General features: G+C 39.4%; 1 protein-coding gene across 4 annotated transcripts in view; it reads left to right on the top strand.

Annotated features, from left to right (window-relative positions):
* The window catches only part of LAMA3 (laminin subunit alpha 3), a 123,423-nt gene that overhangs the window by 11,550 nt on the left and 99,305 nt on the right, over positions 1–12,568 (top strand). For all 4 annotated transcript variants that reach the window (XM_064507309.1, XM_026122781.2, XM_026122782.2 and 1 more), the window contains exons 3-4: positions 10,690–10,807; positions 11,448–11,566. In XM_064507309.1, coding sequence (XP_064363379.1) covers positions 10,690–10,807; positions 11,448–11,566 — 237 coding nt within the window. The remainder of the gene's footprint in view (positions 1–10,689; positions 10,808–11,447; positions 11,567–12,568) is intronic.

Raw genomic sequence — 12,568 nt, forward strand, 5'->3', positions numbered from 1 at the left:
TTGTGGCCTGCTGGCTGTAGCCTGCTCTACAGTGAGAATACAGTGTGTGACGAAAGTAATGCTTTCAACAGATAAAACTGTCAGCTAGCATTTGAGATGGGGTCCTTGCTTGCCTACCGATTAGGAAAACATTTTCAGATTTTACTTTTCCATTTTCAAACTTGCACCTTATTTGGGCAATACCATTGATCAGCAGAAACATGAAGAACAGTTATGAAATCTCTCCAGATATTTGTATTACGAAATGGTGATCATATATTTACTGTGCTTTTTTCAATATGCTGCTTATCCCTGTAGAATCTGAGTATTTTGTGAGTATAAATGCATGAACTTTGAAAGAGACAGAGAAGCATTTTTGTTCTTATTTTATAAAAAAAGCTGAAGTAGTGAAAAAGAAAGTGATTTTATTCCAAGGTCAATACTTCTGGTTTCGAGTGCGGTTTTATGCAGGAAATCTCAGCAATTAAGCTAGCCTTTGCTTTTTATTGTGATCTTGATGTTACCAAGTTTTACAGCTAAATAGCTAAATTAACTGTTAATCAAGGTTCACACCACAGGCTGCACACACACACAGTGGAAAGGAAGGAAGGAAGGCAAATTCAACCATGAACTGAAGATTAGTGGTGTGCACTGTGGAGGACTTGAGGCTTCTATGTTACCTGCTGATTAAAGCATGTAAATGTTTTGTAAAAAGCCCTCATACTTTGGCAAATCTTCTGAGTTGCTTTTGTATTAGATATTTATTATGAATTTAGTTTTTATATTTGATAGCAATCCTTTATGTGCATAGCTTAACAAAGAATATTTTGTTGTTGAGATTATTAATCAGCTATTGCTAACTGTGGTTATTAAAGACAATTGTTCTTCTCTTACAAAAGATCTGACATCATTTGCTAAAAGGGGTCTGAAGTTGCAATTAATTTAACTATCATTCTCTAAAATAGAAAGTGTCTTGTAGGCCCCTTCTCAGGGGAAACTGTCAAGTGGCAGTAGATTTATCACAGTAAGCTGCATTGAATTGAGCCTCCCAAAATAGTCATTACATTCATTGTGCTTGACTATTGTAGATTTTATATTACAGCTGACTGAGAGTAGATCCAAGTCCAGTGTGGAATTGCAGAACCTCTGTAATAATACCCAGAAGTTCTACAAATGAGCCCACAGGAACTACTAAATAAAGCTTCTGCAGCCCTACAGAATTGCCCCCAAAATGAGATGTTTTTTCCTTGGAACCTCTATGGAGCTGGCTCCCTGGTACTGCTGACCCTGCTCTAGTGCTGTGGTTCACTTCGGAGAGAACAGGGGGCTTTTAGGGTTGGGAAAGGTCCAACATTGTCCCTGCAGTGACCAAAAATTGGGATGCTAGCATCATAGAGAATTTTATATTACTTCATATCAGAGAAAAGCCCTCCTCTTTCTAAAAGAAGCCGACTTGGGATCATACCATGAAGCACTATGCTTTGAAGTTGGTTGATTTTGGCTCCTGTCACAGTAAGATGAATCCAACTCTTGCAAACACTAGATTAACAACTTCAGCTGATCAAGTAGCTGTCTGATAAATGTGTCTAGAGCTCTACAGGTAGTGAACAATCCATTTATGTCTCAGTCACATAGCAGCAGCACATTTTGAGCTAAGTAGCCTAAATACAGCTTTTTTTACTCATATTTTTCTTTAATATATATGCAATAGGATGTATTTTCTTGAAGCTTTAATTAAATGATCTTTTAGGTGGCTCTGCATTTTTACTTTTGTTTGCGTTAATAGCTCTAGGTCATTGGCTTTAAAATGTGTATTGGGCATTCAGAGATTTTATTCTCAAAGTGTGCAGAAAAAAAAAATACGGCTTGTTCTCCTCAACTTTCCTGACACTATCTTTCTCTGGTTCTTTTTCAGCATCCCTTAGGAAGGCCTTTGCTCTCACTTCTGCGTCTCACTTCCCTCTTGGCTCTTATCTGTTAAACTACAGTCTTTTAGACGGTGTCTGTACATCTCCCACCTCCCTTCCCATGATCAGTCTGTCAGGCAGCTGCAATGGCCAGCTGTTTCCCTATGGGACAGGAAGCCAAGGGCAGTAACATGGCCAGCAGGGCAGGGGCCTCGCCAGCCAGGACCCAGTCCTACAGTGCCTAAGCAAGGAGAGCAGGGCAAACTCAGAGACTGCAGCCAGTTTCCACCAAGAGTCCAGATCACCTGGCAAGTCGGTGGTGATGAGGTAGCTCCAAGGTCGTGCCAGAAAATTATTCCACAGGTCAGGGTCAAGTCCAGTGATCATTGGGCAGGTCCCTAGTGATGAGGCAGGGATGAGATCAAGTGGGAAGTCAGCCCTAGTGGGAAGTCTGGGGTCTGCATCAGCAGGGTCTGGGGCACAGGCACGGCTGTGGCTGAGCTGCAGACTACCACCCGTTGAACATAACTCATGTGGGGGCTGCACATCCAGGGCTGAGCTTAAATAGAACTTCTGCGCCTATGGGCAGTAGTGGGGTGTGGGTGGAGGCCCCAGATGGGGCTAGTCAGGGCCTTTAAAGTCTATTAGTGCACTCAGGGCTCTGACATAGTCCTACATAATACATTAATTCTATGGTATGTTGTCAAGTACCTCACTTTCAACTTAAACTCAATATAGTAAAAGCAGAACCTTTCTGATGCCTTTCAACCCTGCACACTTCCCTATGTTTCCTTTCAGTGCTGACAGTGCTACTGTGTTCTTTTTACTTTGGACTGTAGCCTTCATGAAAGGATGTTTATCTCCTGCACAACTTAGGTCTGAATCCTACAAGTCCTTTCCCGTATGAATAGCTTCAGTGTTCTGGGAAGAAATAGGCCATATGTAAGAAATAGTTATAAGCATTAAGATGGTCTTCAACCAGTTCCCAGGGGAAATGTGATTGCGTGAGAAATTTCAAGATTATAACTGACACTGATGTACTTGCGTGCAGTCTTGGCAAAAAGACTAGGACTGATTGAACCTGGACAATGGACTGCCCTTTCACTTCTGAAAGTGTTCCTTCCAGAATACTGGCCATGAATCGTGGAGAACTTCTCCCTTCTGGTCCTGTACATCAACTGGGATAGAAAAAGGACTCAACGTCTCCAAATATGTCAATGAGGCATAGTCACAGGGACTGACTTACCTAACTAAGTAAAATTGTAGCTTTTTAGCATCAGTGGCTAGTTAAATGAACAAGTGATATGAATACTGCACATACAGTGCTAGGTGAACAATTTTGGAAGTCCTGTGGTTATTGGTGGCTTCTGTGCCCCAGACTGTGAAGCTGGCATGCAAAGAATGACTTCTGTATGGTGTGCCCTGTGTCTCCACAAATGTGTTATGTGGTGTTAGCATTGTTATATATATATGTGGGCAAACTGTTTGGAACACGTTCAGTAGGTCTAACGTGTCTCACATATTACCCGTGTGGGCTTTTCTCTGCACGTCTGCAGTAGCTACTTTTCCAGTTACCCAGAATTGTGACTAGTAAGTTCAAAACCTCCAATTCATCTCTCTCTAGTTGGCGTTTTTTATATTACATTTTTTTCTGCAGAATTCATTGTTGGAGATTGCCAAATACTGATTGTCAGGAGTGATTATTAAGTCTCTGGGTAAGTGTGGCTACCCTCAAGTCCCACTGAGAGGCTGCTGAAGAGGGGAGGTCCTCCCCTGGTCTTCCTTGAAACCACAAGAAATCACAGAACCACAGAATGGCTGAGGCTGGAAGGGACCTTTGGAGATCATCTAGTCCAACCCCCCTGCTCAAGCAGGGTCACCTAAAGCACGTTGCACAGGACCCTGTCAAGATGGCTTCTGAATATCTCCAAGGGTGGAGACTCCACAACCTCTCTGGACAACCTGTTCCACTGCTCAGTCACCCTCACAGTAAAGAAGTTTTTCCTCATGTTCAGGCAGAACTTCCCGTGTTTCAGTTTGTGCCTGTTGCCTGTTATCCCATCACTGGGCACCACTGAAAAGAGTCTGGCTCTGTCTTTTTTACGCCCTCCTGTCAGATATTTATACACATTGATAAGATCCCCCCCTCAGTCTTCTCTTCTGCAGGCTGAACGGTCCCAGCTCTCTCAGCCTTTCCTCATATGACAGATGCTCCAGTCCCTTAATCATCTCAGTAGCCCTTCACCGGACTCGCTCCAGTAGCTCTATGTCTCTCTCGTACTGGGGAGCCCAGAATTGGACACAGTACTCCAGATGCGGCCTCACCAGTGCTGAGTAGAGGGGAAGATCACCTCCCTCAACTTAATCATTGGCCTCCTTAGCCACAGGGGCAGATTGCTGGCTCATGGTCAACTTGTTGTCCACCAGAACCCCCAGGTTCTTCTCTGCATAGCTGTTTTCCAGCAGATCAGCCCCAGCATGTATTAGTGCCTGGGGTTATTCCTCTCTAGGTGCAGGACTCTGCATTTCCCTTTATTGAACTTCTTGAGGTTTCTCTCTGTTGATTTCTTTAGCTTGTTGAGGTCCCTCTGAACGGTAGCACAAGTCTCTGGCGTATTAGCCACTCCTCTCAGCTGTGTATCATCTGCAGACTTGTGGAGGATACACTCTGTCCTATCATGCAGGTGATTAATGAAGATATTAAACAGTACTGGACCCAGTATTGACCCCTGGGTACACTGCTAGTTACTGGCCTCTAATTAGAATTCGTGCCACTGATCACAACCCTCTGAGCTTGGCTCTTCAGCCAGTTTTTATTCCACCTCACTGTCTGCTTGTCTAGCCCATACTTCATCAGCTTGCCTATGAGGATGTTACGGAAGACAGTGTCAAAAGCTTTACTGAAGTCATGGTAGACAACATCCACTGCTCTCCACTCATCTACCAAGCAAATCATTTAATTGTAGAAGGCTATTAAGTTGGTTAAGCATGTGAATCCATGCTGACTACTCCTGATCCCCTTCTTGTTGTTCATGTGCCTGGAAACAGTTTCCAGAATTAGCTGCTCCATCACCTTCCTAGGGATCAAGGTGAGGCTGACTGTTCTATAGCTCCCTGGGTCCTCCTTCTTGCTCCTTTTGAAGGTGGGAGTGACATTTGTTTTCTTCCAGTCCTCAGGCACCTTTCGTGATCACCATGACCTTTCAAATCAAAACCTTTCAACCTTTTGAAAAGCCTTTCAAACACTTTAACCAAAACATGTGGGACTTCTATTTCATTTGAATAGTTAGTTATTTTCTTGACCTGATCTCTGACAAAAATAAGTGCCGTGCTTAAGTCTTCAAGGCTTCATTACAGTGAGAAACTTATGGGCATGCGCACGCCTACCCTATTGTAAGCTAAGAAGCTCATGAGAGAGTGGTATCAGTGGCACTAAGGTGAGTTCTGGAGTAGGTGCATAAACACTTTAATAGCTCTTTTTTGTGAGCTAAGAATAAGTCTCACTTCCTTGAAGTCCCACTCCTGCACTGGTCCTCTAAACTCTAAGAAGTTTAGCTTATGTACCGAATGGTCATCAGACTTCTGCCCCTTTCTCAGTTTCTTCGTTACTTTATGCTGCAAGTGTAGTAAGGTCACATGTCTGCTAATAAAGGACATCTTTGACAGATGTTCTTCAGCACAGGAACCTCGCTGTCTTCTGGATGGTATGCGATGCCAAACATAGTGGCATCATTCAAGATGATGTCAGTAAGAAGCTTACAAGAACAATTATGTTGAGGGAAGTTTTGCTAGTATAAGTGTGTCTGCTAACAGAGTTTGAGAAGATGTTGTCCTGCATGGGAAATATCCATCCTGCTGAAAACAGCTGTTCTTTGTGCTTTTAAAAGTAGGTTTACATGAAGAGAGATCATTGTGGTAACTCTTTAAATACATCTTGAAACCTGTAGATTGTCTGGTAGATAGCTTGTCTACCAGACTAAAGTCTGCATGACTTTAGTTTTGTTCTTGTTATTACAACACTCCAGAAATTTTTATTCTTCATGAACCAAGAAGGGAGAACAACTATTAATCCTTTCCTACATGTACCGCATAATGATTGTTTGGAACATATTGCATTTTTGTTGTGTAGCTGTTTATGTTCAGCATTTAATGGACAGTAATTTCATTATTCTAGTATTCTGCGTTGGGTTTATGGTGGTAGGATGGACAAAAATATGATACACTTTTGAGTATACACATCTAACTTTCTTCCATTTGCAAGTGTATTTCAGAGTTGAAGCAGATCTTAGAAATTCCTCTATTTAAAGAGTTGTGTAAAGTTTTAAGGAGCAAATGGAGAAAAGATTTTTAATGGAACTTATTATAATTTTTATAATACTCATGAGGATGCAATGCATTGCAGGAAGTTTTCTTTCTACTGAGTTAAAATAAGTGTGCATTCTTTTAGATAAAGCATTTATTAACAATAATGATGCAGTGATTCCTATTCAATTTGAACGAGTTCTTCTAAGAGAGTCTTTAATTAATCTGTAAGAGTTTTTATAGAAATTTTCTGTCTTTACAGTGTAATATTGGTAATTCACAACAATTAATTATCATTTGAGTTCTCAGATGAAGAAGATGTTTTACTCATTGTATTGGATGATTTTTTTTAATTTTGTTTGGATATTTATGATCCTTCAAGGCCACTGCCTGCAAGAACATTTCCAATCTGAATGAACTCGAATGAACAGGAAAAGTAACATAAATATGGAAGTGGTTAAAATTTTGGTTGTTGACAATGCATCAGATTTGATCAATGCTGCTAGATTACAACAGGATGTGGTACTGGGAAATTTATATGTCTATATATGCTCTTTCAAGTATGCATTTCCAGAGCAGATAGTTTCTATTATCAGAAACAAACGATGTTTCTATTTTTAAACTTAATTCTTTATTCATATGAGAAAACTGTAAGAATTTTGATCGAATCATATTTCAGATTTTTAAAAATTTTTTACAGAGACAACGAATAACTTGATAATTGCATCAAAAGAGCAGTTACTTTTAATGCCTTGTTACATTTTCAACACTTCCTTTGAAAAATGGTGCTTTCCTGTAGTGAAGGAAACTTAATTGAAAAGTAACCAAACAAAACAATTTTTAAAATATGAAGAAATGCATTTTCTTTTTTATGAAACTTAATGACTGATTGTTGAAGAAAAAGAATAAGAGAATAAACTCACTGTACTGTGAGTTTGTTATGCCTTTTTTCACTATATGCCTTATTTCTGTCAATGGAATGGGATCAAGGTTTAAACTAGTGAAATGTCAGCTTAGAATATGTGATTAAAATTAACTTTCAAAAAAAAAGCACTTCGGAAATATCAGTTGCTGTTCTAGGTCTCACATCAGAAAGGTTACTGTTCTATCTTTAGCTGGGATTTATTTGATAACTCAAGGATTATTTTTCTTCCTTCATTGCCTCATCAAATCTAGACAGAGACCATTCATCAACTTGGACCGCATTCAACTACAGTTGCCATTTGGACGTTCACGTGCTGTTATGCATCCTTGGTCCAGGTCAGAACCAACTCTGTGGTTGGTTCACTATGTGAAGTCAGAATCAGGACAGGTTGGTGACTTAAGTTTTAGTGAAGGATTATCATCAGCTATTGCTAATTTACTTTTTATGAAAACCTATCCCTTTTCTCCTTTTCCAATGTGATTGTACAAACCTGTTCTGAGCAGTATTTCAGGCTATGCCAGCATCTTCAGAGGTGAGCTAATGTCAATTGAAGCTTTCCATATGCAACAGTAGTTTGAAATTGCCATAATTTTGCTTTTCCATTTTGTGATTTGCATGGAAGTATGCAAAGTGTGGTGCTGTGAGGCTGTTCTTTAAGCACTGACAGGCCTGGTGGAAGAATATGTTGCAAGGTTCCTGATATAATGCACATGCTGGACACTAGTTCAACTTCACATGCATTGAGTAGTCATGGGGTTAAGCAAATTCCACATTTGAATAGCAGATGTGGCATGCAGCTGTTTGAAGCGCACTACATGCCGAGTCATCTAAGTTACATAGAAGATTGTTTTGTGCCTTCACTTTGGCCGCTGTTTTCTTTAAATATATATGAAAGGTTATAGTCAGGGTGACACTGATGTATAACTGAGCATGTCTTATATTTCAATTCTTCAGCAGTGCGGAAGCACTGTGGAAATGTAATTCACTGCTACTATTTTGCACATGCTTATGAGAAGGTATCACTTGTTACTGTACGAGGCCAAACTAGCAGTGTCAGCGCTCTCAGTAGCATATAAGTAGAAAAATGTAATAACTATATGACAGGCTGAAGCAGATGTCATCTGCTTTTTTGGCGAGTAGGTGGAAGATTATTGTTGCTTCAACAATGTGACTGCCAGCAATGAAGTTGTGGAAAAAGTAGTCTGCCTTTTCTGTACACCTCTTCTGTTTCCCGTTGAGCTTTCTAAACCACTTGGCTGGATAAGATCTGGCTTGATCAACACATAGAGTGTTATCCACCCTTGTTCGTATGCATATAAGGATGGAACTCCCCAAGACCTTAAAACTCAGGGGAAGCAAAAACATTAATGGATGGGTAGTTGCCTGCCCAGTGGGAACCTGGTTTTGACATGGCAATGCTCTTTGAGAGATTCAGCTGGCCAAAAGCAAGAACATGGAAAAAAATGTTTTAGGAATTTCAGAACTGTTACCCTTCCCTGTGAAGATACCAGACTTCACACTGAATGCCCATACTGGATGACATGTAAGGTCCACATGGCCAGTATCCATTCTCTGAAAGTGCCCAGTAAAGTAGTGGAAATTACTTAGGTAGAGTATCAGAAACTCAATAACAGCAAATCTGGCATAAAGTCCCCAAACTGTTTAGCTATTTGGCTCTTCTGACAGTCAGTTTAGGGGCTTTCAGTCAGTAATTTAAGGACATTATTCTATCTGTGCAGTCATTGTGTGTAGTTCTGGGGAAAAGAATAGTTCTGTCAACAGAGTATCTGCCATTTATTTTGCTTGATACTGTCATCTAGTAAGTCATTTCCCATACGTAGGTGCTTTCTGACTGCATAGCTAGCTAATTCAGTATCACAGGAGGTGAAGTCTGGTGGTTGTCAGGCTGTATTAAGTAGGCAGGGTAATTCCAGTACTTACTAAGAGGCAGATGAAAGGGGTGGGGTTTTTTTCAGTTGCCTCTTCCACTGACCTAGCTCAGCAACATTCAGCAAATCAACAGCTTCTGAATTAGCTTTCAGGGTGCAACACCTACTGCAGTGGTGGCTGGTGTGTGTAGGTCTGGTCCTGGATAGTAGATGTACACACTGCATTAAATGAAAGCACAGTGAAAAAGCTGTTTCTTCTGCCAAGAAGTGGGGTATTGTCATGATAACATGCTCCATGGTGTCCCAGAATTCCTCCCATTTCTCTGTAAGAAGGTTTTACCTTCTTTTTTGAATGCTTTTGACAGAACCATTCTGTCAAAGTTCAGAAGATGAATATGTGAAGATTTAGTCTGCAGGTAGCCGTATGATCATGCTATGCTTGTAGCCACGTGATCAGCAAATGCAGTACTGATTAGGGATGAAGATTTGCAGATGTCCATTCTACTTGCTGTTTGCATCTGGCTGTTGGTGGCCCCTGTTGGTATGAGAGCAGTTGAGTTGGCCCTAGTTGGCAGGTGAATGGGCCAGGCATGGCAACAGCTCTTGTTCCCAGTTTGTGGATGGAGACTTGTACAGATCTGTGATTTGGAGTTAAATAGTCTATGGAAGATATTAGCTTCCAGGGTATGACATTTGTGATGTTTTAACAAAGATAAACTGTGCAGATGTATTTGGTGTGAGGGCTCTGACAGCAAGTTATTTGACAGAGCATGGACTAGTAAATCCCTGCCTCCTCTGCCAACGTAAGAATCTTTTGCACACAGAAGAATTGAATTTATGTTGTTGAGTAAGAAATTCCAGTGAGGCTGCACTTTGATATTAACAATCCCTCAATACCTAATCGCTTTTATTGACACCTCATATCAGTGTCATGGCTGTTTAAGTTTTAAATGACCCTTAGAATCAATTAGTATAGCTGCAGTCTGTCAGCCTTTTATGTAGAAATAATTTTACTGTGCAGATTTTTATGACCTTAGATTAGCTGATGACCACATTTTTGTATCCCAAGATGCTCAAAATAAGATTTCTTTTCTTAGAAAATCCATTTTTGCTCTGGTGCTTGGGAGCTTACTGTGGCCATGGTCTATCACAATGATACACAGTGAGCGATTAAAGAAGATGAATACAACTCTTGGCCTTGGGAACCTTGAATCTGATGAAGCTTTTTGCGCTGTTTCAGCCAATAAATGAATTACCAGTCGTAAGAATCTCTCCTGAGTTATTTGATAAAAACAGAGCTCTGGGGAGACCTGCTTCTGTTACTTGGAAGATCTTTCAGGTAGCCAATTATCTAGAAGCATTCTTGTAGTGAGAGAACAAGTGTCTCAGTTTACTATCAAATGCAAGATGGAACTATTCTGAAATGTAAGAGATGGCATTTAACATAATTGTATTGCGGCTTTCTTAATGTATTCAAGCATATTGCTAGGCGAGATAGGTTGATGCAGCTGCCCAGAGGCTACCAGCAGAGAATCTGGCCTATTATTTTAATGGGAATGAAACTGTAGAAGATAACCTTCTTAATGTCCACAAAGAAAAGGTGTTCACTGAAATCAATTTTACTATTGCAGTGATTTTACAAAACTCAACAAGTTCTTGATAATATTAATATATATTTTGTTACCAGCTCTTCCATGTTGCCTACATCCTTATCAAGTTTGCAAATTCTCCTCGCCCAGATCTCTGGATCTTAGAAAGATCAGTGGATTTTGGAAGAAGTTACACTCCCTGGCAATATTTTGCTCGTGAGTATCAACTCTTGTGTTACTGCTCTTTTATAGAGAGATTCTTTAATTATTTGCACCAGTAGCAGAAGAATCAGCCCATAAGTCTCACTGAAGATTTCAACTGTAGTGAAGATAGCTAATGTCAAGTATATTTCTCCTACCTGTCTTAGTTATCTGCAATAAATTAATGACAAGAGTGTAACTGAAAATGAGCATGGTATTTTGACATATTTTGCAAAAATTTTTCATCTGTTGGGTTTTTTTTTGTTTTGTTTTTGTTCTTTTAGTATATCGGAATTGCAATGTTATTCATCCCAATGAACCCCAAGGTTATTTACAAAAATCGAAGTGATATACAAGCAAGGCACCTTGGAATACATGTGGGGTTTTTTTTGTGATAATAAGGGAAAGATGGTGCAGTGCCTTGTCAGGCATCACTTGGAATGAGAAATGAAAAGAAAATAGTTTGTTGTTAGTAAATTCAATTTTTCTGTACTAATATTTGTGTATTCCTGCACTGAGTGAAGCAGTCACTGCTATCATTCAATAAAGGGAGAGAATTTACTTGAAAGCACATGTGGCATTTCTTTGTTAATTTAAGTTAGAACAATAATGTATATTTTCATATATAAAAATAATTTCAATCTCACTTGACTAGACTCCAAAGCAGATTGTTTGGAATGTTTCGGAAAGGAAGCTAATGTTCCTGTGAGGAGGGACAATGATGTCATTTGCACTACAGAGTATTCTCGCATTGTGCCTCTTGAAAATGGAGAGGTAAGTGCTTTTAGAAAATTAATGTGGGATGTTGGAAGTAAACAGCATTAGTTTTAGAAGTTTGCTCTTTAAATAAAAACCTAAAACATGAAATAAATTTTCAGTTATGATTGACTGAAACTACTTTAATAAATCAATAACCAGGCACTGAAGTATGCAGTAAGATTTTTTATGGGTGAACAGACTCCTCCCAACTTTTACCATTCCCTGTGAGAGTGGGGAATTCTCAGAGTCACCTGTGTATATTTTTTGTTATGATTTATATACCTTACTTTAGACATGTGCATTTGAACCTGCTGACCACATTTTCTGAATAGTCCCAATGTACATAATATAACCTATTGCATAAGAATTCCTCTTAGGAGTAAAGGGTATGGAAACAGATATCTACCATTCAAGAATAAGTAACTGTAAGAAAATACATTAAAAATGATACTTGTTTATAATGTAATACATATGTTTGGAAAAGTGCTTCTCTGATTTTAGCTGTTATTCCTTCCTAGGCAGAAGCTTGACTTAAGTTGTTTGAACAAATGTTAAACTAGTGGCCATACTGCTCACTCTTGGTGTCATTCTCTTTTTACTTCTGATGAAATTAGAATCCAGAGCTGAACTCCTTCAGAGTTCCTCAGAGTTTTGAGGATTCAGATTCTGAGTTCTAATTTAAAATTAAAGTAGAAATTGTCTACTAACATTTCTGTAAAATTGTCCTAATATGTTTTTAAGAACAATTTCTGTAGGAGAATGTTGCTGGTGTAATCCCCTATTACATGCTATATCACTTTTCCTAAAGGAATTGTACTGTAATTAGATGTCACCAATCCATTGTTACATGCTTACAGATTATACAAGCTATCTGGAAATAAAAATCTATTATCTCATCAGTTATAAGTAAATGAAAGTCCCTTAATCACTTGTGTACATGCATACTGGATTGTTAATTTAACAAACTCATGATTGCTAGACTGCAGACATCAATTTCTTTAAAAAATAAAAAGTACT

The sequence above is a fragment of the Dromaius novaehollandiae genome, chromosome 2 (genome assembly GCF_036370855.1).
Source record: "Dromaius novaehollandiae isolate bDroNov1 chromosome 2, bDroNov1.hap1, whole genome shotgun sequence".
NCBI classification, from domain to species: Eukaryota; Metazoa; Chordata; class Aves; order Casuariiformes; family Dromaiidae; genus Dromaius; species Dromaius novaehollandiae.